This window comes from Psittacula echo (assembly GCF_963264785.1).
Source record: "Psittacula echo genome assembly, chromosome: 7".
NCBI classification, from domain to species: domain Eukaryota; kingdom Metazoa; phylum Chordata; class Aves; order Psittaciformes; family Psittacidae; genus Psittacula; species Psittacula echo.
This window is the reverse complement of record NC_137740.1, coordinates 27270307-27297811: the sequence shown is the minus strand read 5'-3', so window position 1 is coordinate 27297811 and position 27505 is coordinate 27270307. Positions and strand designations below refer to the sequence as shown.

The window sequence follows — 27505 nt, the reverse complement described above, 5'->3', positions numbered from 1 at the left end:
CCCAGTTGCCTGCTATTGCAGTCTATCACATCTGTCCCTGTGAAGTCGTCACTGGAAGGACTCCCAAAACCAATTGGCAGAGGCTTGTTTTTTGAGCATTCAGCAGTTATTCAGATGTAACAAACAAAAAAAACCCAAACCAAGCCCCACATTCTATTTTTTCCCGCCTCCTTCTGTTATCTCAGCCCTAATTTGTAAACATGTCTGAATGAATGTCACAGTCCGTGGTGACGCAGTTGATCCAGATGCTATTTTTGTAGGAGTGGAGAGGTCTGAGCAGACGATTTTATTTCTTTGATCTGCAGGAAATTCTGCATGGGCCTCCCAACAAGCGGGCAGGTGCATGCGCACACACGCCCCTTCTATGAGAAATTACACAATGCCCAATTAACACTACAATTGGGGCAATGACATTTTTAATCATTGTGAGTTAGCGCACTTGCCTTGAGTCCAGGAAGGGTTATTGAGAACTTGTGGGAGGTATCAGTAAGAGAGGCTGGGACAAGCTATAGCAGCATGGGGAACGTGCATTCAAACAAAGAACCTGAATCAGCAGTTTGACTTGGCTGGTGCCTCATTTTGGAAGCCTAGGGGTCTTGTTTGTGTATTACTGCATTCTTCAGCATACCAGCAGGAGTCACAAAGTGTTGCCAGAAGCTTTCTAGAATATCTGAGTCAGACCTGGGAGGATTGCTGCTGAAACTTTCAAATCTAACTGGCAATTATTATTTTTACTTCAGTATTGGAGGTAAATTGTTTTGAAGAGGTTTCCTTTCCTGAGGCTGAGCTGCTCTGCTTCAGTTCAGTCCAACTGAACATCAGAAATGTGAAGTGCCAGGCTTTGCACAGCTCCTGATGCTTTGGGTTGATATCTTTATTTTCTAGTTTGTTCTTTTCCTGTTTGGAGTGGGGGAGACCTAGTTGGACTAGAACAGAGTTAAACTTGTTTGTCTGGCCTCAATATAAAGTAATTCATCTTAACATGTGAGAGGGCCTTTGCCTGAATCTGTTTACTTTCTCTGACTAGGCTAATTGGTATAACAAGGTATAATCTCTATTTGCAAAGATTGTCTTTCCATGACTTTCAGCCATCACAGTTGCAACAGGATTGATGCTGGTGTTTCCCTTGGAGACCTGTCCAGAAGGCTCAGATGAATAATAACTGTCACTGTCTCATTGCTGAGAAGTGAGTGTACAGTTTGAGGAGATGGGGGTCCCTTTGGTTTTGTGACTCAGCCATTTAAGCATGCGTTATTTCAGGGAGTCAAGTTTTCATCTGAGAACCTTTAATGATGCTGCCTCACGGCTATTAGGTTGTTGAACACTCATCCATGGGAAATTTTTGGCATCTGCAAAAGGAGAGAATCAAATGAGACTCCAGGAACTTTTCTTTCTTATGGTAAAGCAGAAAGGCAAGTGATCAAGCCTCTTACTCTTTTCTTGCATCATCAGTGCCAATATGAAAATTCAGGGCATGAGACCAGCCCAGGGAATGGGGGGGGAAGCGTTTTATGAAGGGGGTGTGTTTAGGTCTGAATCCAGTGAAAGAAATTTTACAGCCCTGGCGTGATGAGAGGGATACACTTGTGCGTAGACTGTTGCAGCACTGGTGGGTGCAGTGTCTTGTATGTGCTCTGTTATCTCCTTTCACCCCTGGTAGGGTGGTGGTGGCCTCCTTTGTGTCACTTGTGAATGACTGATTTGCAAAAAGTCTCTCATCCAACATCTACTTCAAGGTGACCGCACTGTCTAATGCCTCTAAAACACTGAGCCAGGTCAGGGCTGTGTGCACAGAGGGCACAGATCTGTGCTGACGTGTCAATTTATTCATGCTATATACACTTCTCCTCATGTTTGACATGCAGATCTCTTTGGATAAACTTCCACATATCTCTGTGTATCTGGGTGTTGCTTCACCCACAACCACCTCCAGCCACCTGTGGGACAGAAGATGGCTGATACCTAGCGCAACAGTGCTGTATAAATGATGTGGAAAAGGGGGATCTTCTGAGCTTCATAGCACAGCTAATGAAAGAGGTTTTTGCAATGACTTGCTGAGGTTGGGCATCTATGTATGTACCTTCTCCTCCTCATTCCTTCCCCTCCATAGCTTTTGATCTTATGGGCCAGTATCAAAAACCTGACAGAATTAAGAAGTCAAAATGATTCTCTGAGCATAGCATAACTTTTCCTCACTATTAGACACAGAAAACCTACAGGTGATTTCCAGCTCCATGCAAACTTTTCAATGGTGCCGCCAAGTTTGGCTGTTGGTACTGTGGCTGCTCCCAGTAAACCTTGTCTGTATCTCCAGATTAGCGCCTGTGTGGCTTTTCTGGCTTGTACCCATCTTGGGTGAGATCAGGTAAGTGTGCAGCCTTACCTGATTTCACCCTAGGCTCACCCAAAGCATAGCCTCCGGTGTTAGGTGGTGTCAGGGAAGATGGAGAGGAGGGGAAGGGTCTGCAGCAGTGGGCTACTGAGTTGCTGTGATGTAGGAAACCTGCTGTGTGCTCACCAGGCTTTTGCTGGTAGTTCAGGAATGCTGAAGGTGCCTGTGGCCCCGACTCAAGCTGGGGTGTTGCTGGTGGTGGTAGGTAGGTTTCTACCTGGCTGGGGAGGGCTCAGCATTCCTCTCTGAAGCCTGTTCTTTGAAGCACCTCCTTGCATAGTCCTCAGTGAGAAGGCATTGGGAAGGTGCACTGGGAACGCTTGTAACCTTTCACTCTTGTGCCCAGCAGTGCTCTGTTGAGCTGTGCTTGCAGTGTTAGAGCTAAATGAGATACCTACCCTGCTTCTCACGGTGAGGAGCTGTTGCAGGGTAGAGAGGGCACTGCAATTGTGCTGCTCTGTGTTTGTGCTTGTGTTGGTTCCTGCCTGGATGGTTTTGCCCCATTTTATTAGAGGCAGTTTTTTGCCTGTTTCCAACCTGGAGAGAGGCTGGTGTGAGCTTGCAGTGTTCTTTAATTCACAGATTGGCAGGAAGTCAGTGATGGCTTCTGCTGCTGCTGTGCTGGAGAAGGCAGCCTAGAGAGCCGTTAGCACCCTAAGGAGCACAGCCCTCTTACCTTCATCTTCCTGTGAACCTGAAGTCCCCTCCCTTTTGTGCCCAAAAAGTTGGGATTAAATGATGCCCAAAGGCAAGGGAGTCAGCGTGGCAGGAGCAGTAGCAGCTCCAGGGCAGAGGCTCAGTTGCAGAAGTGTTGAAGCCACGGGTGGGTTTCAGCCCTGACCAGAACCCCTCTCCCCCCTGAAAAGCGCCTGTGGGTCAGCTGCTCACTACCCGCGGCGGGAGGTTTGGTGTTGACTGTGAGCGCTTGCAGTTCATGGGGGTGCTCAGCAATTAGGCACCGGTCTGCTTGACGACAGGTCCTCAAATAAAACTCTGAAGCGCTGTCATTAGGCTGGGAGGGCAGGCGGCTGTGCTCTGATCTGGATGTTTGGTTTCCTCTCTTCCCCCCTCCCCACCCCTTAAAAGGTGTTTTGTTTCCCCTTGCTCGATGGCGCTTACCCTGCTCTTTGGGAGCAGGCAAAACGATCCGGCTTTTGTTCCCGCCGTGCATCCCGCTCGCTCAGTGGGATGGCGGTGGACCCTTTCCAGTGGGGCGGTTCAGAGCGGCTCATGGTGAGCCAGCTCTGCTCTTGAGAGGGCGGCCGGTGCTGGCGCAGCCCAGACCTTGCACTGCCGGCACGCTCCGGGCATCTCTGCCGGGAGAGTGTGGAGGATCTTGTCTGCTCGTTCAGAGTAAAATCACAGTGAGGCCATTCTGTTCTGCCTGTCTGCTCATTCTGTTCTCTCACAGGTCGAGTCTCGGCTAGGTCCTTCTCTTATCTTTCAGTTTGCTGTGGGCACGGAGTCCAGGTAGATTTTACTGAGCAATACTGAACAACTTCTCCCATATATTAATTAAAAATTGTGAGTCCTTTTGGATGAGTTGCCTTTTTCCTTTTTCCATTTTTTTTTTTTTTTTTTTTCTGCATGCTGCAGCAGCCAGGGGCTCGGCTGTGTCACTGCATTGCCCTTCTCAAGCATTGCATCTTATTCCTGTCCCGAACACTTTGGGCTTTGGTAGCGGCAAAGTCCATGCATGAAAACAAACCAAACCCTGGAGTCTTCTCAGAAAATAAGTAAGTTGAAAGTTTCTTAGAGAGACTCCTTTGGGGCAACGCCATGGCTGTCTTTTGAGTTCCCAAATTCGTAGAAAAGTGACAAGGGAAAGTTATAGTTTCTTTTCTCTTTTCTCTCTCTTTTTTTCTGTTTTTTGGTGTGTCATTCCCCCCCTTCCCTTCGCTTTTTAGAGATTGGTGATAAGGAATTCTAACTACTTAATGAGCTGGGAGAGGCCTCTCTCCATTGGAGTGGAGGACTCCAGGTGGCACTTTGACAGATTGGACAGGTAAAGCAGGAGAGCCCCACCTCCTCCTCCTTGCCTATAGTTAGGTATATAAGGGAAACTTCAATTATGCGGAGAGGCACACTCCGAGTCCTCTTATCTTCCAAGTAGCATCACATATTTTTAGGGTCTTCTAGGGGGTGGGAGGTGTTTGTCAAAATCCTGGAGCCAGAAGAAAGAACAGCAGCATTGATCAATTTGACTGCTAACATGTTGTACCTGGAAAACAATGCCCAGTCCCAGTATAGCGAGGTAAGGATTCTAGGTTTGCGTTATGATATCTTCACTATATTCTCGTGTTTAGTGAGTTTGTGCGATTTCTTCACCCCTGTAGTTCTTAAGTTAGGTGTGGAATACACACTTGCTTTTCTGAAACTTTTGCACTTTACAATGTGAAGTGGAGTTTGCTGCGCTAGATACCTGTATGAGAGTGATCTTTGAGTCTTCACATTTGGGACAGTGAATTTATTTTGGGAAGCTTGATGAACCAAATAATTCTCTTCATTGGAGGAGCAAGACAAAACAGTCGCTTATGGGCAGAGTGTACAGATTGTGTTCCCCTAGCAGTCTGAACAGTATCTGTGATGACAGCATTATAACTCGTTTACTAGTCTTTTATTGCTGAAATTGCTGCTCGTGGTTAAAAGTGGATAATATATAGGAAATAGCAAAAAATGCATTATAAATCCCTTCTTAGATTATCTTTTTAAGTAAAATAATAAGCAAACCGAGGTTCTCTGCTGCAAATGTTGCATTAGCTTCCACACCAATAACTGTTTTACTCAGTGCTGTTAATGCTTTGCCTCATGTCTTACAGCAGCAGTGAGATTTTATATAGGGCTTTGTCTAAACATATATTGTATGAGGATGGATGTGTGTACAATGGATGCATTTTGCTTTCCACTGCTCTTTGCACTGCATGGGCACCAGTGGAACGCAAACTGCAGTTGCAGCTTTGATTTTGTTTCTTTCTTTGTGGGGGTTTTGTTTTTCTCGTTGTTGTTTAACTGTCTTTAACCTGCTGGGTTGATGCGTTGTAAGGTGACAGTGGAGAGAATTGCCACACACTGTGCAAATCTTTGAGGAAGTTACCTGGGGTTGAGAGAGATCTAACAACAATATTGGTTTACATTCCAGTGGAGACAGCAGCTGTGTTGACACTCATCAGAATGGCAATGCAGCAAAAGCTCCTCTGTGTGAATGTGAGTGTACGCGCGTGTGTGTACTCCTGGTCAGAATGCTTCAAGCGGAGGCACAGAGTGTGACACCTAAAGCAGACAGAAGATCAGCCACATGGAAAAGAAAACAAAATAGGAATTGCAGGGCCAAAAGCCTGGCTAGGAGATGTGGTAGCTGGTGAGGAAAAGCCTGTTAAAAGTACACTTGGGGCTTGCACGCCTGGGATCACAGGTTTGCAGTTTGGGGAGAGCAAGGGGTAAACGGAACCGTTGTGCTTTCCCTGTCCCCTTCTGCAGAGAGTACAAACTCCCAGCGTATGCATGGTCCCTTGCTGTTTCTGCTGTATGGAAGACTCAAATTGGCTGCTCCTTTTCTCTTTTTTTTAACTCTTGGTTAATTATAAACTCTTAAATGTGGAGAGAGCACTTCTTGGAGTGTTTGCTTGGCGTTATTTGTCTGCTGCTATCTGATCAACTTTCACTGAATAGCAGCGGTGGGGCTGTGGAGTCCCTATGGTTGACTTGCTAGGCTCATCTGTCAGAAGCGATGAGTTCAGGAGCGTTCTCGCTCCACTTAAATGCCGTTCGTCACTGTTGCTGTCAGAGGAGGGTTTTTAAAAGGCTTTAACTCTGATTTTAACCCTCCCCAGCCCTCTTTTCACATCTTGGATTTGAACATGGTGCACCAGCTTTGTTCATCCAGTGAAGTGTTTGTTGTACATTGGAGAAGAAAAACTCGACATTGACTGGTTTTATTTCTGAGGAAGAGCAACTATTCTAATGACTCGACTCAAAAGAGGGAGACTTGTTATTGCTCAATTATAATATATTGGTAATGATGAACCTCACCCATTCTAAGCCTGAAAACAAGATATAGGCTTTGGCATGGTTTCCTTAAAAAAGAAAAAAAAAAACATAAAATAAAAATAAGTAAAAGCCTCAGTGTGGAAATAGAAGTAGCAATTTGTTGCATCTGGTACTTGCTGGAATTTAGATTTTTGGAGCTGTTACTCCAGGACTGGGCAGAAGGGACCCATAGCAAATCATTAAAAACTTGATGTAGACTGTAGTTTGGGTTTAAAAACAGACAAAATAACTGAAGTACTTTTTAAGTTCCTGGAATCAAATTTTGAGAGCAGGGAGTCCCTTCCCACCTGAAACCCATGTCTTGGGTGCTTTGCCCAGCCGCCCCAGGATGCTCACTGCCTGCTTCCAAATGCTGAGCTCTACCCTTCACACCCAGTGGTGGTACATTGTTCCACCCTGCAGCCTGGGAACCAGCCCTTGTGCAAGCCACTGCATGGGCTGCAGGGTCAGAGTGGTGAGCTTGCACCATCGCCTACAGTGCCCATGCCTGCAAGCATGGTGCCGGCTGCCACGGTGAGATGATGAGTTCTTCCAAAATGGGCAAAATCTGGTTGAGAAAAAGTTGTGAAAGGGGAGAAGGGTGTTGAAGAGAATCACAGCCCTGAATGGCTGGAGGTGGAACCTGCCCCAACCACTTTTCCAGATTAATCTAACCCTGCATTTGATCTGGGTTGACTATAAGAACGACTAAGCTCTTTGTTGGCAGAGCACTGGACTTGATGACCCTGGAGATCCATTCCTGTGTGTTTATGAGTAGGAGATGTGAAAAGGAAGAGAGGTGCTGAGGTGGTTATAATGAAGTGATGAGATACTGATGAACAGAGCCCTTTGGATCTCATTGTGTCTTCCTACCTCGTCTCCATACCTGGAATTTTAGGTGTTGTGCACAAATGGTTGCGGGGAGCATGCACAAAAAATTGGGTGTGAAGTGGGTATCTGCAAGGTTATCCAGTCTTGTCCAAGTTTCCTGTGTGCTAGGAGGGGAGGATGAGAGCGGTAGGTTCCATTTGCAGGCTCTGGATTCTGCAGTCTGGCTGAGATGATGATGCAGAGTTCGGAGTGTTTGCTAAAATCAAATTAAAGCATTGCCAAAAGAATAAACACATCTTTTTCAAACACTGATAAGAAATGTGTTCCATGACTTTTATTATATCCTTCAACCTTCTTAAAGATCTTCCTGCTCTTTGTAAGAGAGAGACAAATTAAGGAATCTTCTTTCTGTTAAGATGTTTATCACAGTTTGGGGAGGAGAGTGGGGGAAAACTACTTTTGGACTAAAACATCTTGTGCTCTGCTTCATGGCTTTTTGGCAGCATTCCTTCACACTGGAAATTAAGAAAAACTGCATACAGATTGCTGAAAATATCTTTGAGGTTTAGGATAGCCTGTTTAGAGAGGTGCATTTTTGGTTATCTTTCTTTTCCCTCTTAGCTTTTACAATAATAATTCAAGGGTGTATTTGAGCTGTAGTGCCCTGGATGTGAATCCTTCCTCTTTGCAGGAGCAGACGTGTGTGTCTCTGGTGGTGGCCTGGAAGGATATCCTGAGGGAGCTCAACTTCCTCAGTAAGAGGAAAATTCCTTGCACCTATCTTGAACATTGGCTCAGCAAACATTAATTTAAGGTTAAGGAATCTGGGAATTGAGCTGTAGCTCATTTTTGAGCATCAGCTTCATCAATATACAGTGAATGTGTGACGGGCTTATTATCATTGCTATCAGCCTGGATTTGGCTGTGAAACACCAAAGAGGACAAAACCATGGCCACTCTAGCGCTGCTTTCCTTGGCTGTTTTTGGCCCATGGCATTGCTCACCTCAGCTGCATTTGGCAAAGGCTCTTCTCCTCATGCCATCCTTTTTCTGTGACCTTCAGCCAAACCTGGGGCAAAGGAAGTGATCTCTGAGGGATGCTGCCTGGTCACTGCCCAGGAAAGCCCCCTGTTTCCCTTCCTCTAGTCTGGAGATACAAAGGAGAAAGGCTCATCTGTGCCATACCCTCTACAACCCACATCTCATCCTATCCCAGGATGAAGGCACTTGGGTAGATGCCATATGAAGACTAGTGAGTTTCTCAAGGTACGTTTTGGCTAAACCCGACCCATTTTCCTGGTTCTTCCTCCTTGACAGTGTCCAGCTGCAATTCCAGCTGTACTTATGTGTATCCATCCTTTGCTTTTGCTGCAATTGCACTTAAGGGCTAAAGTTTTTGTCATGTGGCATCTTCTGTGCAGGCTTGTGAGGCATGTATCTTACTCTTGGGCTGCAACAGTCTTCTGCAAGGATGTAGAGGCCCTATATGACCAAGTACCTTTTTGTGTGGTATGTTTTAAAACTGCAGTTCATTTGCGAAAGTTTAACCTGAGATATAAGAGCCTAAGGTTAGATACGCCTGTATCTGTTGTTTGAAAAGACTCAGGGTGCTACTGCCCTTTTTGTGTCTGCCAATGAAGAGATTGAAGTAGTCTAGAGAGATAAGCAATGGTAAGCTAAGACCTGCCTCTTGCCATGTGCTCCCGTTTCCCTCCCAGCTGAAATAAGAGGACCACTCTGGGGGAAAAACACAAGGAAGGGTAAGAGTTGAGTATGTTTTGGATGAGGGTCCAACCACTTATTGGAGTGAGTTTGTTATAGATGGATGGTCATCTGTTGTTTCATAATAGGTTAACGAAAAATTCTGGTGATGTCAGTCTTGACAGTAGCGGTAATCTGTCCCCCATGTTGAGCAGTGAATTGAGGTTGTTACCTGGAGAAATCCTCCACCTGCTTTAGATGGACAAACTGGACCTTTGACAGTCTAAGGCTATGGGTGCAGCTCAGAAATAGGTGATTGTAACCTGCATGTGAGCGGAAAGAATGAATGTGTCCTTTACGAAAATGAAACTTGATGAGGTTCTGCCCTTCTGCACAGCATTAACTTCTCAGTGTGTGGTGTGAAACACTTCTGCAGAAATCAGGATACTTTGGCCATGTGTAAAATGTCATAACTGCTCAGTAGCACATGTTTTGTAGTTGTCTAGTGTAATTGCATTACCGTGCAAACATTGGAAATTGCATCTCCGTTTTACAATTTTCTGTACTTGGAATAGGGTTAATAAGCAGTATGAAATTAGGGACAGGGGATCTTCTCAGTTGCTGGCAAATTGTTAACTTGCCTCATTTGGCAAGAAACTAATGCTAGATATTTTCTAGCATGAAAATATTTTCACTGTGAGAGATAGAAAAGAGCTTCCATTGCAGCAGAGTGAGGATGTTCTAAGTTTTGAACTGGTGGTTGTAACGGATCCATTTTTTTTTTTTTTTCTGCTGTAAAATGGTCTTGGTTGAGACAGGATGAAATTATCTATACACTTTCTGTTCAGGATTATCTCTTGTGGAATACAAGAACTGCTGTTTTGACTGGTTATTTTTACCAGTCTGATGGCTTGAATCTTCCACAGTATCACCAACACCTGAATTCTCTGATTTCTTCCGACACAGGCCCGGTTATGTTACCATATAACTCCCTCAGGAACTGTTATTCTTTCTTTGTACTTTGCCTTTTTTAATAATAAAGTTATGGTTTTAAGTCAAGTGAAATTGCTTTTCTTTTCTCCCTGAGCATAGAGAAACAACAGAAAGTTGCCTTGTGTTTTTCACCCCATCTGACGGCAACCTTTTGGGTTGTGTCTGCCAAGCTATGCCTGGTAGAAGGGTTTATTTCCAACTGCGGCGGTTTTCTATGAGACACAAACTTCACTAGCTCCATGAGGCAGACATGGCATCTGCAACAGGAAAGTTGTAGATATGGGATTTGAGAGGGTATAAATCGTGTACTTTGTGCTTTCTTTCCTCTGGAAGATGTTGGCTATAACTAGTGAAGAAACTGCTTATTTCATTATCATGAAGGGCTGAATAAAAGCGGGTGTTGCCTGGCTCAAGGCAAATTTTAAATTCTATTTACAAAATGTTCCCACTAAAAAAAAAAAGAATAATCTGGAAACGCTTCAGAAAGGAGCTCTTGCACCGATGGATTTGCACTAGACACTGTTAAGCCCTGTTATTTTTCTGGCACTGCCTCCAACGCCTCTTGAGAATGTGCAGAGTAGGCAATAAAATGAATGCAACTCTTTTAAAGCAAGGTTGCATAAATCATCAGAAACGAGAGGAGCTTCTCATATACCATCATCAACACTCCGTCTATCCTCTCCAGTGGAGAAATGAGCTCAGGCTCTTTGTTTGTGCCCCTTGGCCTGGATTAGTGTCAAGTCACTTTTGGTATCAAGTGGAATTAAGAGGAAAATTATTTCTCTCTAAGGGTGTTTAACCTCAAACTTGTTTTATTGTTTGTTTGATTTTTTTACTTGCATGTGTTTTCTAGGCTCTCTGCTGTGTTGGTGCCATGATCACCTTGGAGTCCCTTGATAACTAACCAAAGCCATGATCTTTAGAGTAATATGTGAGCTTAGCCATGGTTAGGCATGTGGGTGAGTCTCTCCAAGTGAATAAACTTGCTGTTCTTCAAAAACTGCCTGGGTGGTTTTGTTTGGTTTTTTTGGTTTTTTTTTTTTTCAGTTATAGTTTTCCAAATGGAGCTTCCCATCCAAGCTTTGCTGTGATGTGAGAAGATGCTGTAACTGTTGGAGGGATTAAAGAGCTGCTTTCCTCTAGGGGCAAGCCATGGGATAAATTAAAGCCTGAGTAGAGCAGCCCAGGCCAAACAGTAGTTTGCAGGTTGTGATTTGGCTGTGAGCTACTAAGAAGGAAGTGCTGTGAAACATAGGGGTGAACGTTTTTCTTAGAAACAAACTGGCTCCCAGTCAAGAGTCCCAACTCTTTTCTAAGGAAGAAACTATGAAAAGCTTTCAAGGTTTAGCATAGCTGCTTGCAGTTACCTTGACCAAGGAGCAAATGGAGCAGGGTGAGATTTAAGATAATTGGGGGTTTATATCTGTAAGGTTTCTAACACAAGGAGCAAAATCAGTAACAAATGATTGTTCAGGAAGTCTTGGACAAGGCACATGAAAGCTTTAGTTTATCAGCATTGGCGAAGTAAACTTGAATCCTTTTTGGGAATTTGAATCTAAACTTGGTGATTTTGTTTGAAATTACTAACCACTGTTATGAGCTCCGTCCACACACAAACGACAAAAACATGAATACGTGGGGTTTGATGGCTTGATGTTGGGTTTTCTTTTGTGGTTCTGTTTTTTTGTTTTGTTTTTTATTTTATTTGTACTATCTTTCAGTCATTTGGGAATTGATCCAAGAACAGTCAATGATATCTTGTATTTTTACAAATCCCCTGACACTGGTGTTTAACCTGAAGTCTTCATGGTATAACTAAAGGAGCAATGTTTTAACCAGGATGTGTGTTGGTATCTAGAATAGATAGCTCAAGGTGCGATGTATTTCTGGGCTTGTGCTCAGTCGTCCTCTCTGTTTAGAAGTGGACCCAAGTGGCAAGGCTGGGCATGCCTGAAAATTAATGCATTGATGGAAGCCCAGCAGCCTCTTGGGATTGATTCCAGAGTTTGGATCCGGATTAAAATTCCCCCCAAGGAGTTTGGGAAGTGGTATACAAGGGGACCTGGTGAAATTTGAGATGAGTCCAACTTCCTCAAGATGGCAAGAAGATGAATGTTTTTACCAAGGGCAAGAGAGTGGGAGGAAACGCCCAGTTTAGGGAGGGAAGGGGAAATATTTTATGGTGGGGTAGTGTCTGGGAATGAAAGGGATGAATTGTGTCTCAGCAGATATGAATCTTTCGGTTTTAATCCACATCTAGGAAGTAAATACAAAGAATCTTGCCGAATCTTCTGGGAAGGGGGAGAGGGGAGGAGGTGCAGCGCTGAGCTTTTTTGGCTGTGCTGTTGAGGCAGAAATCCCTGTGCTGCAGTCCAGCTGTGTAAGGGACCTGATGCACAGCGCTGGTGCATGATGCCTCAGGAGAGGAGGTGAACAGAACAATAGGAATAGGTGGATGCGCTCTCGCAGCCTGTAACCTTATAGGACTTAAGCATGCTGCCAGCAAAATTGTCAAGTCAGCAAGTGGTCTCTGCTGCATGGGAAATGACTTAAAGTATTTAGTAATTTCACTTGGTTTTGAGGAGGGGAGGTTGTTTTGTAGGTAATGTCACAACATTTTTGTTCATTACAAATACTTCTTGGGGGTGTGATTGCTGAAAGAAAAGAATAAATTCTGACTTCTCTGTAAAATTTGGATTCTGCAGATTTAACTTGAATCCATGAGATCCTCTATAGCCTCTGCAGGCTTTTCCTGGGATTTCTTATTGCTGCAATTTTACTCTGTGTTTTATCCATAGCATAAGACTTGACACTCTCAGGAGCACTGGTGGTGACTGACTAGAACTAAAAAGATGAGTGTATTTCCCTCCACCCTCTTTCAGCAGCAGATAAGTGTGCAAGAAGTACGTAAAAATGAAACTAGAACATGCACTGGCTGGGTGTGATCTAATATTTTTGCAACAAGAAACTACTATTTAAATATTAAGGTGGGAAAGCAGTTGAGATGAGCCTTTGTCAGTCCAGCCCAGTACCTCAAATGTAGCTCTCTGAAGCTGTGCTCTGTGTAAGTGACTGCGGCACCATCTGTTTTAATGTTTGTTGAAGTCAGCAGTATTGGATGGGAAGGTACTGAAAAGTGGATTTGGTCATGCTGTTAGACACCAGAGGGCCCATACCAGAGAACCTTGTGGAAATCCTGGGTGTGGTAATGTGATATAAATGGTTGGAGAAAATATTCTTGATGGTTGTAAGTCTGATGGAGTGAAGTCACTGTGGAAGAACTACTGTTTTTACACGCAGATTGTGTCTAACACATACCCTCCCCCTCTAAATATCAGCTTTTGGATCTGGTGTGTGCAGAGCCTGGCATCTTTGGAAAATGCACGTAACTCCTGCTCGTGTCTTAGAAGTAGGCTGCAGCAGTGATGTGAAGTTGTGCTTCTGACATGCACCATAGAGGAAGGGTAGTTAGGGTGGTCTCTCCATTTCATGCATCCTTCCATACTGAACCCCAACAGATGCTTGGGTGCAGGCAACATCAGCTTGATGCAGGTCAAGAGCTGTTTTAATACAAAAGAAAGTGTTGGAAGGCAAAGCCCTGCCTCCTTTTATTCTCTACAGTTGGGGCATAATCAGTTTGGCAGCCAGCCCTCTTGACTCCCCACTCAATCTTGAAAGATCCTCAGTCTGCTCTTTGGTGTCTCAGGCTTTTGTGAACATCATCCTGAAGTTTTCTCACCTGGTTTGGACAGATGGAATGGCCAAATATATTAAAAGGAAGATCTACTGAATTTTCTATTCTATGGGGACTCTCATGCTGCAGTGTAACCCTTTTCCTTTACTTGCTCTAACTTGTTTTAATTTGCCCTTTGCCCTCCTATAATTCTTCTTATGAATTCTTATATTCCGCAGTTGCACCATGCTTCAAAGAGTGGGTGTGGGGGGTTTATGTATGTGGCTTTTTTCTTTTTTCCTTTTTGTGTGTGCTTAACTGCTTGACTTATTTAATTTGCAGATGATCTGAATTCTGAATTTCTTGTTCTGACTAACATGCTACCTAACTGGAGTATTTTACCTTGGTAAAACTAACTAGCTAGCTAACTTCAACTCCTGGTGCTATTCTGACCCTGATTATTTATTGTCCTTGTGCCCTATGGCCATGCTTTGGTGGTTACAGTGTCTGCAGCCTTTCGTTGTGCATGACACACAGATATCTTGTCCAGCCTAATGCTGCCCTCTCAACACAAATAAAATGCTGCATGTCTGAAATGACTGATAACCATCGATGGTTAGTGTCCAGTAAAGAGGTCAAGAAACAAGGCAGCTTTAATCAACTACTGTAGTTTTCCTCTGCAGTCCCTGTTTTTCCATCCCACCTTCCTGTTTGTATTTTAATAGATTCTTCTCATATTTAAAGATCTTTTTTTTCCTCTCCAAATTTTCAGCAGTTCTGTACAAACTCAGCACATTGGAGGATTTCTGTGCACCTGGACAAGCTAGGATCCCACAGTTCTTCTCAGAGACTGAAATTGGGCAAAAAAAACCAAACAAACAAACAAACAAAAAAAAAACAACCCACAAACAAAAAAAAACCACCCTTGCTGAAATCTTGCAATCTGTCTCTAGTTTTCCTGATGTAGGTCTTTGTCTTCCGTTAAGTTTACATCTCTTGGGAGTATGAGGGGGTGCCTTTCCATATCGTCTGCAGTTATGGCTCTTTAGATCTTTGTTGACATTGTGTTGTCCAGCTGGTAAAAGGAGAATATAGGAAACTCTCGCTCTCTGTTTTAGTTTTAGGAAGCTGAGTGTTTGGGTTATTTAATCAATTTGCTCTAAGATCGTGAAGTTCTGATGTCCTGTGATTTCTTGCATTTCATCGAGACGATACTATATGATTTTTCTTTTTTTCCTCCTCTTTTTGCTTGTATGTTTTCCAATTACATGTCAAATAAATTGCTGTGCACAAGCTCAGAGTAAGAAATGACTGTGTGCAGGGGTCTGGATCTTGGACTTTTCCGGTTTAAAATTGTCTGAATTTTCAAAATAATGAAGCATAGCCTAAATACTGAAATGAAGGGTCTGGCTTTCAGAAATGAAATTGTTTTCTACAGAAGGAGATCTTTTTTTTCAAGAACCCAATTCAGGGTTTGTGTTTGTTGGTTGTTTTTTTTTTTTTTTTGGGGGGGGGGGGTGTTCTTTTTGTGGGTTTCTTTTTTTGTTTGTTTTTCAGTTGTTTTTGAAAAAAAAAAAAAAGAAAACTTAAACCACAGCTCTAGGGAAGTCAGTGGTACTGGTTTTGTATTAATTGGAAAATATGTAGAAATATTTACACAATGTAGGATGTCCAGATTTAATATTTGTGTGAAGTGGAAAGCCCTGTCATTCTGACAGTCCTTGAATTAGACAAGCTTTTTTACATGAACCTGTGGCAGGTGGTAGAAGTCAGGAATTACAGGCATTCCTGCTTTGGGCTGTGCTTGTTTTAAAAGGAACCCTGCTTCTGGCTGAAAAACACTTCTTGCTGAGTTAAATGAATTAACCAAGGGGCGAAACTCAAAGCTTTAGCTGAAAACGAAAACAATTACAGCTGGGGGGAAACAAGACAACTCCAATGCTTACAGCCTTTATGGGTGGACAGAAGCTTGTCTTCATGTTGCTTTCCATTAATTTATCATCTTCTCCAAGCCTAAAAATACCTGCATATGTGGACTTTTAACTTGAGCAGGAAGTTCTGCTGAGCTCAATAGAACAGTGTCTCAATGGAAACAAACGGATTGCAGCCTTACTAGGCATGGCTCTTAAAATTGTGCTGCTTTTGTAAATTCAAGGGTGTAGATGAGGTATGGCATGCAGACTGGAATAGTTAATCCCAGTAAAAATTGCCCAGACTTTCCCCCTCACCCCAGTATACAAAACATAGCGTTTCTCAGGTGTGGTGAGTTGTGTTCGCAAGTTACTGATGTGCACTGATTTCTCCTGTTTAGCTTATGTAGTGTGTTGTCTACCAAGCTGGCCATGGCCAAAAGGCTGATTGGCAACTGCTGGAAGGGAAGGGATGCTCTGTAAAGTAAGCAGAGCAGGCAGTCTTTTTTTAAACTTGCATATCTGAACTTTAAACATGAAAACTGTGCCATGATTTCAGTTGGTCACTTACTGTTGGTTGGAGAGGGGGCTGGGGAGAAAAGATTTTGTTTTGTCTGTCTCTTATTTTTTAATTTTTTTTCCCCTTCTCCCCAGCTGGGTGAAATGAAGGACTCTGTTTTCTTTACTCTGTGCTTTATGTGTTTAGGTGGTGTTGGAAACTGTCCAGGCAACCTGCTGGGGTTATCTAACTACTTAACATGAAATACATACGCAGGACAGTTGTGGAAGGAGAGATATACACACACTCTCTTAATTTTCTCTTCCCTTTAATTTTTTTTCTTTTTTTTTTTTTTTATTTGTTTTTTGGGTTTTTTAGGTTTGTTTTGTTTGTTTGTTTGCTTTTTTTTCCAGGAGACTTGCCCCCTCTGGGAGAAGAATATTTTTTTCTTTATTCTTGAATTTAGTGTCTTAAAATTATTGTGGTTGTGCTTATTGCACAGCTTTGTAGACCTCAAATAGATTCCATCCTAAATAATACAGGAGACAGTACGCAGAAATATTTGTGCTCCCAGGTGGGATTAAGCTGATACAATAAATGTTTGGTTGTGCTGCAACAGGTCTAATAGTGAGGACAAGGGTTACTGACTCCAAGGTTTCTTGTAGCACAATGCACTTCATCATGCTGGGAACCTGTAATGCTACTGGGATGTGAAATAGTCTCATCTTTTCCTGGAAAAATCCATGACACAACAGTGAGATTAGCCAAATCAGACTGATCTATTACAGTGTTAAAAGTCATAAGACATAGTAATTAAAGCTTAGGTCCACAGGTACTATAGCTCCTATCTTGGTAATTTTTGATAACTTTGGTTCAACCAAAGTTATTTGCTCCCTCGCTCTTCACGCTGAGTACACGGTGCACACTGTCATTTTATCTGTGGGCTTCCAAATGTTTGATGTATTTAGCTGTACAGTACCTCTGGGCAAAAACCTCTTCAAAACAGATCTACGGGATTTGTTTCCATTTTAGAAATGGAGCTGTGGAGAGTACAGAGACCAAGAGACCTGTTGTTGGCTCTCTCTGGGGATCTGGGCTTGAGCTGATGTAGGAATACCTGTGCATGTCTTCCTCTCATGGCTTGGAGAAATGTCCAAACGAAGCTTATTCCTCCTGAAAGGAGTGCAGACCAGACGTATGTGAGCTGAGTGGAAAGTCTGACGCATAAAGTTTTTCAGTCTCACTTTTTTGATGAGAAAAGTGGCTAGAGATGCAAACCAAATCACACCTTTCATTGTGATGAGTGAGTTAGATATCTCTTTGGACTTCAGCCCTGATCTTAGCTGAGGGGCATGGGTGGGGCCTTCATTTCTTGGCACTTCTTTGTAATGGCACAAGCAATGCACCTACATTGGGTATTTTATCAGCTGCCTTCTAAGCAACTGGTAAAGGTGCATAGTCTTGCAGTCAGCAATATCTTGATTAATAATTATGATAGAAGCACTTCAGTTGGGCTTAACTGCTTTATTTCCACCCACTAAAACCCTTTGCTAAGAAGGTCTGAAAAAACTGGTTGATTTAAATTTTTCTTGATATATTTGTGGTGTCCATCTTCTGATTTTGATAGGCATTGAGCACTCTGGAAAACGTTCATCCTGCTGCTCTTGAAAGCTGTTCCCCAGCAGGAATCTGAATCTCTACCTGGTCCAGCACTGAAATAATGCTGTAAATTGCTCTTACTGATGCAGCAGGCCTACAGTCCTGCAGCTGTTAGCCCTGGTGCATCAGCTGTGGTACAGTTAAGGACAAATCCTAGAATTAGCAAAGTGCCTTGCAAAATCTTCTTGTTTGTAACAACCTTGATAGTTTATTAGTTTCACCTCCTCTTATCTTCAGAGAATAAGCACCAGTGGTGATGTTTTGCAAGGCTTTTTCAGTAGCTGGACAATGCTTTTAGCCACATAGATCTAGCAGTGAAAATTAAGATTTTGTTGGTTCAGGTGCACAACAGGGATGTGCATTCTTTTGTTGATACGGAGAAGAGTTTTGGTAGGGGTGGAGGCATCTAAGTGTTCTGCACCTGAAGATGGTAACTTTTGCTTTATTTTCTCAAGTGGAGAAACTCTCAAAACTTTCTTTGAAATGTTGATAACTGGGTGGTTAAAAGCGGGAGCTGTGTATTAGGGGATTTTTAGCATGGAAGTCCCCTTGAGAACTTTTCTTCACTTGTGTTACTTCCCTTGTGCTTTCATACTGGGGGGTGTGTGTCTCATTGCAGATCTCTTATTGATTAACACAATGGCTTTAAAAGCGGGCTGTGACCAAAGAACTGGGGTGAGCTTTTGCTAAAGGGCAGGAAAAGAAGGGCCCCAACTTGAGTGGGTTGGGGAGTCTTCCCTGGCACATCAGAACCTACATGCATGGTGGAGTATTTGCATTGCCCTCTTGTGGCAAGTGACCCGATGCCGCTGGGGTCACGAAAATTTCTTCTTGTCCACTACCTTAGTTAGGGAGATCTGTCCTCCCAGCAGCAGAACCCTGATTAAACAATTGTGCAGTTTTCAGTGTGGGTTTTAATTCAGCAGGCTCTCCAGTGAAACCATGACTTTCCCAATCTAGAAGTGTGAATTAGCATGAAAACCTGAAAGTGAAACTGATGGGATGTAGGAAGAGAAACTGAAAGCTCAAGATACCTTTTTTTTTTTTTTTTTAACAATGTTCCAAAATGCATAGTCCTCGATCTAATTGTAGCTCTGTAATAATTTGCAGTTAAGCTTGCCTGAAGGTTTCTGTAATGCCTCAATGATATTAATAGTTTCAGAAACTTAATGGTGAGAACAGAGGTACTGAAAATTAGATAGTCATTTCTGTCAGCTTTGCGCTTATTTCTCTTCACAAAATTGCATTTTCCTTCTGCCAGAAACTGGTGGTGGGACTACATCCTGCAGTTGTTTAAACAACAGCATAGCAAAACATGAGCATGTGCTAAATTCTGGGCTGCCAGCCTGTTGAGAGTTAAGTTCTGAATTAAATGCTGTTGTGTTTCTTTCTGTAAATGGTGAAAGGAGGCTGTGTGTGTACACACACACCCTGCAAACCCCTCTTGGAGAGCAGTGCCTCGCAGACGTGTCCGCAGCTCCTTGTTCTCTTTGTTCTCGCCATCCACAGTGTGGCTGGGGCGAAGGGGTTTTATTGCAGCCGGCGAATTCCTGCGCACGCCTTCGCCGGGCCTGCTGCCCCTCTAATTGTTGTGTTGTCAGAAGGCGTGTGCCTCCAAAAGCCTTATCTGATTCCTCCAAAAGCCTTGCAAGCAATTCAGATGTTGACCCCTTGAGCGCAAACAACTCTCCGCCTGCTTTAGGCATAGCTTCGAGACGAGGGTTAGTGCTCGTCTGTGTGCAAACCCGGCGGCTGGCTTTGTCACTGGGACGGAGCACCTGCCTGGGGAGGGGAGCAAGGGGCCAGGCTGGTGGGACTTAGAGGGGGAGAAGGGGAGTCCAACAGCTGCTTATGTCAGCGTGAGGATAAGTGCGAGGAGATTAATAGTTATTTAAAGAGTAAATGGGGACATGGCATTCGGCTGTGGCATGTGAGTGTATTAAATGCAGTGGAATGGCTGCTCCACTGGTAACATTTAGACAGATGGTCCCTGGACTGAAAGGAATGAAAAGGATCTTTGATTCTCTTAGGGATAACTTTAATTTTAATGCGGCAATTTTTATTTTTTTTTTTTAATTTAATTATTTGTTTTTACTTCCAGGCAGCATCTTCAGCATTTCCAGGCTGTTCATTCCTGTTAACACCACCTGCCCATTTGATGATCTTTCTCCATCATCTTTAGTAGCCTGGAATTAGAAGAAATAGTTTTTAAGTGAAAGCTGAAACACTATTGTTTTGTTGTCTGTATGTCTGAGCTGTTTTAGGAGGCCGTTTTCATCACAGCTGCCTTTTCATCATTTGCTGTTTAGGGAGTGTGTCTGATAGCAACCTCTATGAGGAATGAAACAACTGAGTGATACTTTTACATTTTTGAGAAGTCTTCAGGTCTTATTAGAGTATTCTGGGGCAGGAGGGCAGGGAGATTTGTTTTTTTTAGTAAATACAAAATTATTGAGCTGAAAAAAGACAGTTCCTCATGCAGTACATCAGCATTCTGTCTCCTTCCGTACAGAATTAGCCTCAAGGAAAGACACATACCAGAATTCCGTTAAATAGGTCTTGGCTGGCTGAATAGCCCGCAGGAGGTGAGACATAACTGTCATCTGCATTGCCAAAGCTGCAGTCTTCTTTTGGAGAACCACCAGTCCGGATTGTTTTCTCCTGTGTCAACTGTTTACCATACTTTGAATCCAATTGCAGATACTTGCTTGCCCATCGAACAGGGATGCTGGGCATCTATAACATCCCTGCTGCTATAGATGGGGAAACTGAGGCAGGGAGAACAAATGACTAACCTGAGGCAACACACAGAGTCACTGGTTCACCCAGGATTAGGACTCAATATGTAATTGCTTTTATTACTCTGCTGCCTAAAGGCCTCAGACAAAACAGAGGCCCATTAAGCAGGGCGCTTTTTACATAGTAAGGAGCAATCCTTGCCCTGCAGACTTTGCTGCCTGGAGTAGGTTGAGGGTGGAGAGGGAGGTGAGGTGGCTTGCCCAAGGACACAGCCTGTTGTTGACAGACCAAGGGAGGGAACCCGCTCTTGCTTCTCTCTGCAGACCATCCCAGGTTCCAAAATGAAGTCCCCTGTGCTGTTCCCCACCAGACCTCCTCCTTCCCAGCACAGCTTATAGGAGCAAGCTGATCCATCTCTGGAAGATCCCATATGCTTCACTGAAGACTACAGAGCCCCAGCCTCACCTTGAGTTTTTAAATAAAACTCCATAAAATATCAGCCTCTACCAATGAAACAGCGTAAGGAAGAGCTCTAGTTGGGGGTTTAAATTTCTCTGCTTCCTTCTTTTGTGGAAGGACAGCTGAGATCACAAAGTATTTGGGCATAGGGAGGGCACTTCATCCTTGCACAGGGATCAGCCTGTTTTCCTGCATGGCTGAAATGATTGGCAAAGCTGGGTGTTAAATGGCTTGTCAGAAGTCCCTAGGGAGCTCAGATGATAGCTTCTGCCATTTCTTTTCAGGGCCATTGAAGAGTGATGGTGTGCTTCTCAAAGCTTCCACAGGGCTGGTGAGATTCCCAGTATTGGGAAAGCTTTTTGTTACGAGTCTTGCAGTTGGTGCTCTGACTCAAGGAACCTTTGCTGCTCAGCTGATAATATCAAGTTGTCTCTGGAAATGAAGCAACTGTTGGAAAGAAGAGGAAAGTCAGGAGAAACTAGCTGAAATACTAAGATATGTTTGAGCTTGATGGCTCTGGGTGGGATTGAAGCTTTAGGATGTGGAGGGAAATGAGGTACATACGCAAGGGGAAGAACCAGAGTCCCTTCTGCCATGTCAGCAGCCAACAGCAGAACCAGGTGTGTTTTACTGCTGTGAATTCCTGGTTCATCCCAGAGCTGTTGGGGATGGGTACCACAAACTTTTGGATGCTGTTCTCCCTGAGCTGGTCACAAACTGCACCCTTTGGGCACACACAAGAATGAGACTAGTGTACCCGGCTGAACCCCATGTGTACTGCTCTCCTGCTGCCCTGTCTTCATGGCTAGTGCCGGGTACTTAGGAGGCCTAAAAGCAGGGTAGTTGTGTAACTTTCTTTCCCCAGAGAACTTTCCCAGCTTCCAGCTGTTTGTGGTTCAGAATTTTAAAATCAGATATACTTGCCTTGATGGATTTTTCTCAAGCAAAACTTGTCCAATGCCTTTTTGAACACATGTAGATTTAGTATCTGCAGCATTTTGTGGCAGAAAATTCATGTTTATTTGTGGGCTTTGTGAAGAGCAACTCTGTGTGTGTTTCAACCAAAATCCTGCTCAGGATGTCTCTGTGTTCTCTAACTCCACTATTAGGAGATCATGAAAATTAATTTCCTATTTGCCTTTTCCCATATCATTTATAAATTTATTCACTTCTGTCATATAAAGTTCCACCTCTCATTTCGTTGTCTTTTCCAGGCTGAAAAGTCATAATCTACTGCTGTATTACAGGAAGGCATTGAAAGGGTTTGCTGATTCTTGCCACCCTTTTCTGAACTTTGTTCCCCTCTCATCTCTTTGAGGTGGGGGACTAGGGCTACATATAGAACTGAGGGCATTAGGCATGTTGTTTTTCTGCTAACCTCTCCCTAATCTATCCTTTGCTTTTCTGTGCTCTATTCCCTAGCCTTTGTTTTTGACGTCTTCAGTTGTTTCGTATGTTCTTTGTACCTGGAAGCTACTTTTGGGGCACAACCATGTCTGCTCATTTAAGTGCTATGCTCAGTGGAACTGCTACTTCTGAAGTATGTGGGGAAGCCTTCCATGCTGTGGGCTTCCATGCTACTTGATGAGACCTTTAATTCCTCTTTACTACTGTGTGTGACCAGTCACTGGGAATGGAGTGCATAGCGCAATCTGGTTAAGTGCTATGAACCTTTTCTCCAGTGAGCATTCAGTGCAGTTACTACCTGAGTCAGAGGTCCTAAATGTCTATGTGCATAGCAGGATCGGATCTGCAAGAGGAGCAATCTTTGTGTAGAGCACAAGACCGTCAGATATAGCCTTGTACAAGTTAGAGCCAGTTGCACTGTAACGAACCCAGTGATTTTTATCAGGTCCCTCCAAAAAGGTCTGAGCCTGGGTGTTTCCAGACAAAGGGACTCTATCTCCTCGAGATGACTTGCTGCCCTGTGAATTGCATCCTTGTTATATGCAAGCTCTTTTCCCGGTTTGGCTGTTGATCCACTGTGTGACTGTGAGAAGCTGTACTTTTTCTGTTTCAGTCACCAATGTAAAAAGGGGTGTACCCTTTGCAAATCTCCTTTCTGCTAGTGTGACACATATACGGTGGTGCTGAGATTGTGCTGTGCATCCTCCATTGTGAAGGCCATGCTGTAGATTGCCAGCCTGTGCTAATGTTTCTTCTGTAACATTCCTGTGTATCTCTTTGCCTCTAGCCGCAGTACACAAACCTGGGGCTCCTGAACAGCATGGACCAGCAGATCCAGAATGGCTCTTCGTCCACCAGCCCCTACAACACTGAGCATGCACAGAACAGCGTCACGGCCCCTTCGCCTTATGCCCAGCCCAGCTCGACTTTTGATGCCCTCTCACCTTCCCCAGCCATCCCTTCCAACACAGACTACCCAGGACCTCACAGCTTTGATGTATCATTTCAACAGTCTAGCACAGCAAAGTCAGCAACATGGACGGTAAGGACATAGCATAGCTTTGCTCCTTATCTGGCTTCAGTTCCGATGCCAGTGGTGACATTATTCATATGCTACATAGCCAGGCTTGTGCAAGAATGGAGTGACCCGTGTCCTCTTCAGTGCATGACATGTCACACACAAGAGAGAGATTTATCTTGGCTGCTCTGGGAGGGTGTGGTGGGAATTTAACCCTCAATAATAACACTAAATCCCAGGTGAATAAAATGCCTTACAAAATGAGAGTCACATAAAGTCCATGTGTGATGAAACAGTGGCTCTCCTTTTGGGTCTAGGGGGTATGCCTGAGTAAAACATGAGGCAGGCATAAGCATGGCTTCAGCACTTGCCTTGGATTTCTTCAGCATCCATGGGTTTGTGTGTAGTTGGGCATGTGGGCCGTGCCACAGGGATGGAGGTGGTGCTCCTTGCTCCAACCCATGAAGTGCAGGGCTTTTTCTCCACTTCCTTCCCTCTTGCAGCTGGTGCAGGAACCCCTGTGAGCTTTGCTCAGCCTTGTGGTATTTGGGTTATTTGCATATATGTTTATTTCTTTCTTAATGCTTTGCTCTTGCTGTCAGAATAGTACCTTTGTTATGAAAAAAAGAAAAAGTATGGAGCTTGAAGGGTGAAGCCCAGCTCCTGATTTTTGGTGGAGCCAGCTTGGTTGTTCCAGCTCTAGAAACTTCACAGCCCAGAACAGAGTGTGTCTGGAGCCAAGCATCCTCTGCAGTTCATGGCTCTAGACTAGAAATGTTTGCAGTGGAGAATATTGCTGTCTTAAAAACGTTCAATGTTTGCCTTCCTCTCCTTCAGGCATTTGGAGTAGGTAGAGTGATTAATGTCTTACCTTGTGCTACCTAAATAAAAGCAGGGACTCAGAGACTTTATTAAGTAGAAAAGATACTCTTTCTACCAAAAGCTAAGACCATTGAATTTTATTCTTTCTTTTTTAAACTGAGGAACTACTTTCAGCTCAGATTTAAAGACAAGCTAGCTGGTATTGCAACTAGCAAATAAGCTAGCCCATGTACTCCAATCTTCCACATAATAAGTTATGCGTATTTTAAAAGCCTTTTCTGGTAAAATTTATCTAAAATTGGTAACAATAACTTTGTTCAGAAAAATTTGTTAAATGGGGCTAAAATTTGATAGGTCTGCTCAAGACCTAATTTTTCATTTGTTTACATGTGAAATGGTGAATCATTTTTAAGCGAGATTGAAATGATATGTTTTCGTTATCCGTACTGGCAGTGATACCCCGCTATAGTTCACACTTCTTTTCATGCTGAAGTTTCTCCCCTTACACTGTATGCTGTATTTTTGCTTACCTTCAGGTAAGGGAAATGTTGTTCAGCTCTACTTGCTTTTTCTAAGAGCAAGAAAATGCTGCCCTGGGATTTTTGCAGCCTGTTCTGAAGGCACTTTGAAGGAAATATGAAAAGTTGTTCTCTTTTGATACATACGGTACAAAGAATTGTCTAATGCAGCTGCAGGGAACCAGAGCTTTTGATGCTGTCCTTTCAACTACTAAAAGCGGTCTTTTGAAATGAGGTTTGAACGTATGTAGTAGGCTGTTCTAGTGAAGCTGAAGACAAGTGAACTACTTGCAGGCTTAAAGTTAAGCAAGCACTTCAGATGTTTCACTGTAGTAATAATGGCTTTCTGGGATAGAGGCAGTAGTCAAAGATCAGATTACATGCTGTCTTTGAAAAATAAATAAAATTACTCCTTGGTGACTACAGTCACCAAACATGTGCAGCCTGGGGGAAAACACGTTTTGCTTCCCCTCCTTTTCTGGTGTGGACCATGCTACCAGCGGATAGTGTGCTCCCTGTGCCTATTGCAGTCTGTCTAGGTTTAAATTTGTGTATTTTACTAAAGGAATGGGCTCCCAAACAGCTCTCTGATTAGGGATGAGTGAGTGTGGTCCAGCTGTCCCTGCACTGAGCTAAGTGACCTAGATTTAGCTGCTCATGCAGGAGCTGGTAGTGTGCTCTATGTTGGCAGTGGATGATGACAGTCTGGTGGTGGTGGCTGGGGACCTTCAATCAATACGCCTTTCACAGCAGAACATCTTTCTATCTTCAGAGCTCTGCCCTTCTGCTAATTAATCCACCAACTCATTTCACATGGGCTCTTGAGCAGTTGGTAATATGCGTTCGACAGCTTTATCAGTGGGGTGGGTGGGGAAGGACGTGAAGGTTCTCTTTCCCGCTGCCGTCCTGAGAAATGTGGAAACATGCATGAAATGTTGATGAAAGGAGGAGTGATTTCCCCATCTTCTCAGCAACAGCAAGTTCTCAGAGTTGCTCATCCCCCCCATGTGACTTTATATGCTTTGATTAATGCCTGTCGTCTTTTTTAAATGATGGATTAGGAACTTACCCAACTGGAAGAGTTTCTTCCATTGCAGTGACCTATTAAAAGCTTAATTACTTGATGGCCCCACCCTTATTAAGAGTCCAAAACTTGAAAGCCTTGTTTCTTGGCTCTTTTTTTTTTCTTTTTATCCCTCTTGCTATTCCCCAGGGTAACAGTATTAAGCAAAGGAATCCATTGTATTGTATTTTCCCCTTTTTGAGAGAGGATGAGCCAGGCTGGACTGACTTTGCCATGCTGGGAAGGTTTGGTGGTGACTGGCAGGGGATCTACTGTCCTGGCTGACAGCATGCTTCACTGGAGCTCCTTTGAGCTTCTGGGCTGAGTCATGTCAGATTAGGTCATGGGAGTGAAGGTTATGGGCTTGGTAAAAGGGCTGGTTTATTTCTCTAAAAAGCAAAAGCTGCTTTCATGGGAGGATTAGAGACCTGTGAAGATGCTTCAAATTTCTCAGGTACTTTGTGCATTTAGCTATTTAGCTCCCGATCTGTGTGCTTTGGAGGTGGTAATCTGGAATCATGTGTAGATCCCAAGGTTGTCTCTTTTGGAGGTGGGGGAAAACAGACCAGATACTCACTGAGTACATGCTATGTCTCTGAAAATTGCCCTGAAATATTTGTTTCCCCTAACTCCCCTCCAAGTTCTGCAGACTCTTTCTATGGTGCAGGTTTATTGTCCCAAAACAGCAGACACCCTTTGCCAAGTCAGCAGTATTTGCATAGGATAGGCTGAGAGGGAGATGAGTGTAACATCAGGATTGCTTCTCTGCTCAGGTTTGTGATGGGCTCCTAACTAGGGATTAGGGGATTAGTGGGGGGGAAATGGCCAAAAACTGCAGAGAAACACTAGCTGCAGTTAGGTGAGAGGGTGATTTCATATGTATGAGCAGCTCACTTTGATAATATTACAAATTTTCTCTCTGAAGTCTTTCATGACCTTAAGTAGGAATTCCAGTAAAACATGCTGTCTAATCAAGTTAGGTCTTCATTTGTATGCAACGTTGAACTAATTAATGATGACAAATTGAGATTGGATTGCAGAGGACTTTATAAGCATCCTTGATTATTTTTTTTAATTAATGACCTGGGAACACAAGAATATAAGCAGGTTAATCAGTCTTTTCAGAAGGAAAATCTTTAACAATTGAAACTTTACTGAAGTGTTTAAAAAAAAAAAAAAGGCTTAATAGGCTAAATTGAACAAAGTTTCTCACAAGTTTCTTTCATAGTACAATAAAACCTTCTTGAAAATCATGCTGTGAAGATAACAGCCATTATCATTTGGAATACTGAGGGAGCAGGTTGTTGAGGTTGAGTGAGCTGCTGTATGAATTGGGTGAAGTAAAACCTTAGGCAGAACTGTGTCTCATTTATTGTGGGATATTTCCTCTGTGGATACCCATATTCCCATGCCTTGCACTATCTTCTCCTGTTGTCTGCAGCAGAGAAAACCAAAGCACTTCAAAAGTTTTGCCCCTCAGATTTCTTTTCTTTGTGCAAGTAAGTTGTGTGCCGATCTTCCCCACCCACTCTGAGTGCAAATAAATAAATAAACAACTGCACTGGCTTTTCCCCCTAAAAAAAGATTTGGCAATCACCTGCCACTAGCAGAACCTGTTACATGGGGAAGAACATGATTGCAGTAGGAAAGTAAAAACTAAAGTTGTGTGTCAAGGTAAGTAAAAGTTAACGTTACTGCCAAACACGAGCTATCAAAAAATGAATCGGATCCACCCATCCCCATAAGCAAGATACCACCTTATAAGTCATGAGACACTTCTTAAAAGACAAACAGG

At 43.4% G+C, this 27505-nt stretch overlaps 1 protein-coding gene across 7 annotated transcripts in view; it reads left to right on the top strand.

Moving 5' to 3' along the window:
• The window catches only part of TP63 (tumor protein p63), a gene marked incomplete at both ends in the record, with an annotated part of 103877 nt that overhangs the window by 31660 nt on the left and 44712 nt on the right, over positions 1–27505 (top strand). For 3 of the 7 annotated variants that reach the window (XM_080623873.1, XM_080623872.1, XM_080623876.1), the window contains 2 exons: positions 4605–4646; positions 23077–23331. In XM_080623873.1, coding sequence (XP_080479999.1) covers positions 4605–4646; positions 23077–23331 — 297 coding nt within the window. Of the gene's footprint in view, positions 1–4604; positions 4647–23076; positions 23332–27505 lie in introns of those variants that run through there. The other 4 variants (XM_080623871.1, XM_080623870.1, XM_080623875.1 and 1 more) reach the window with 2 other exon arrangements.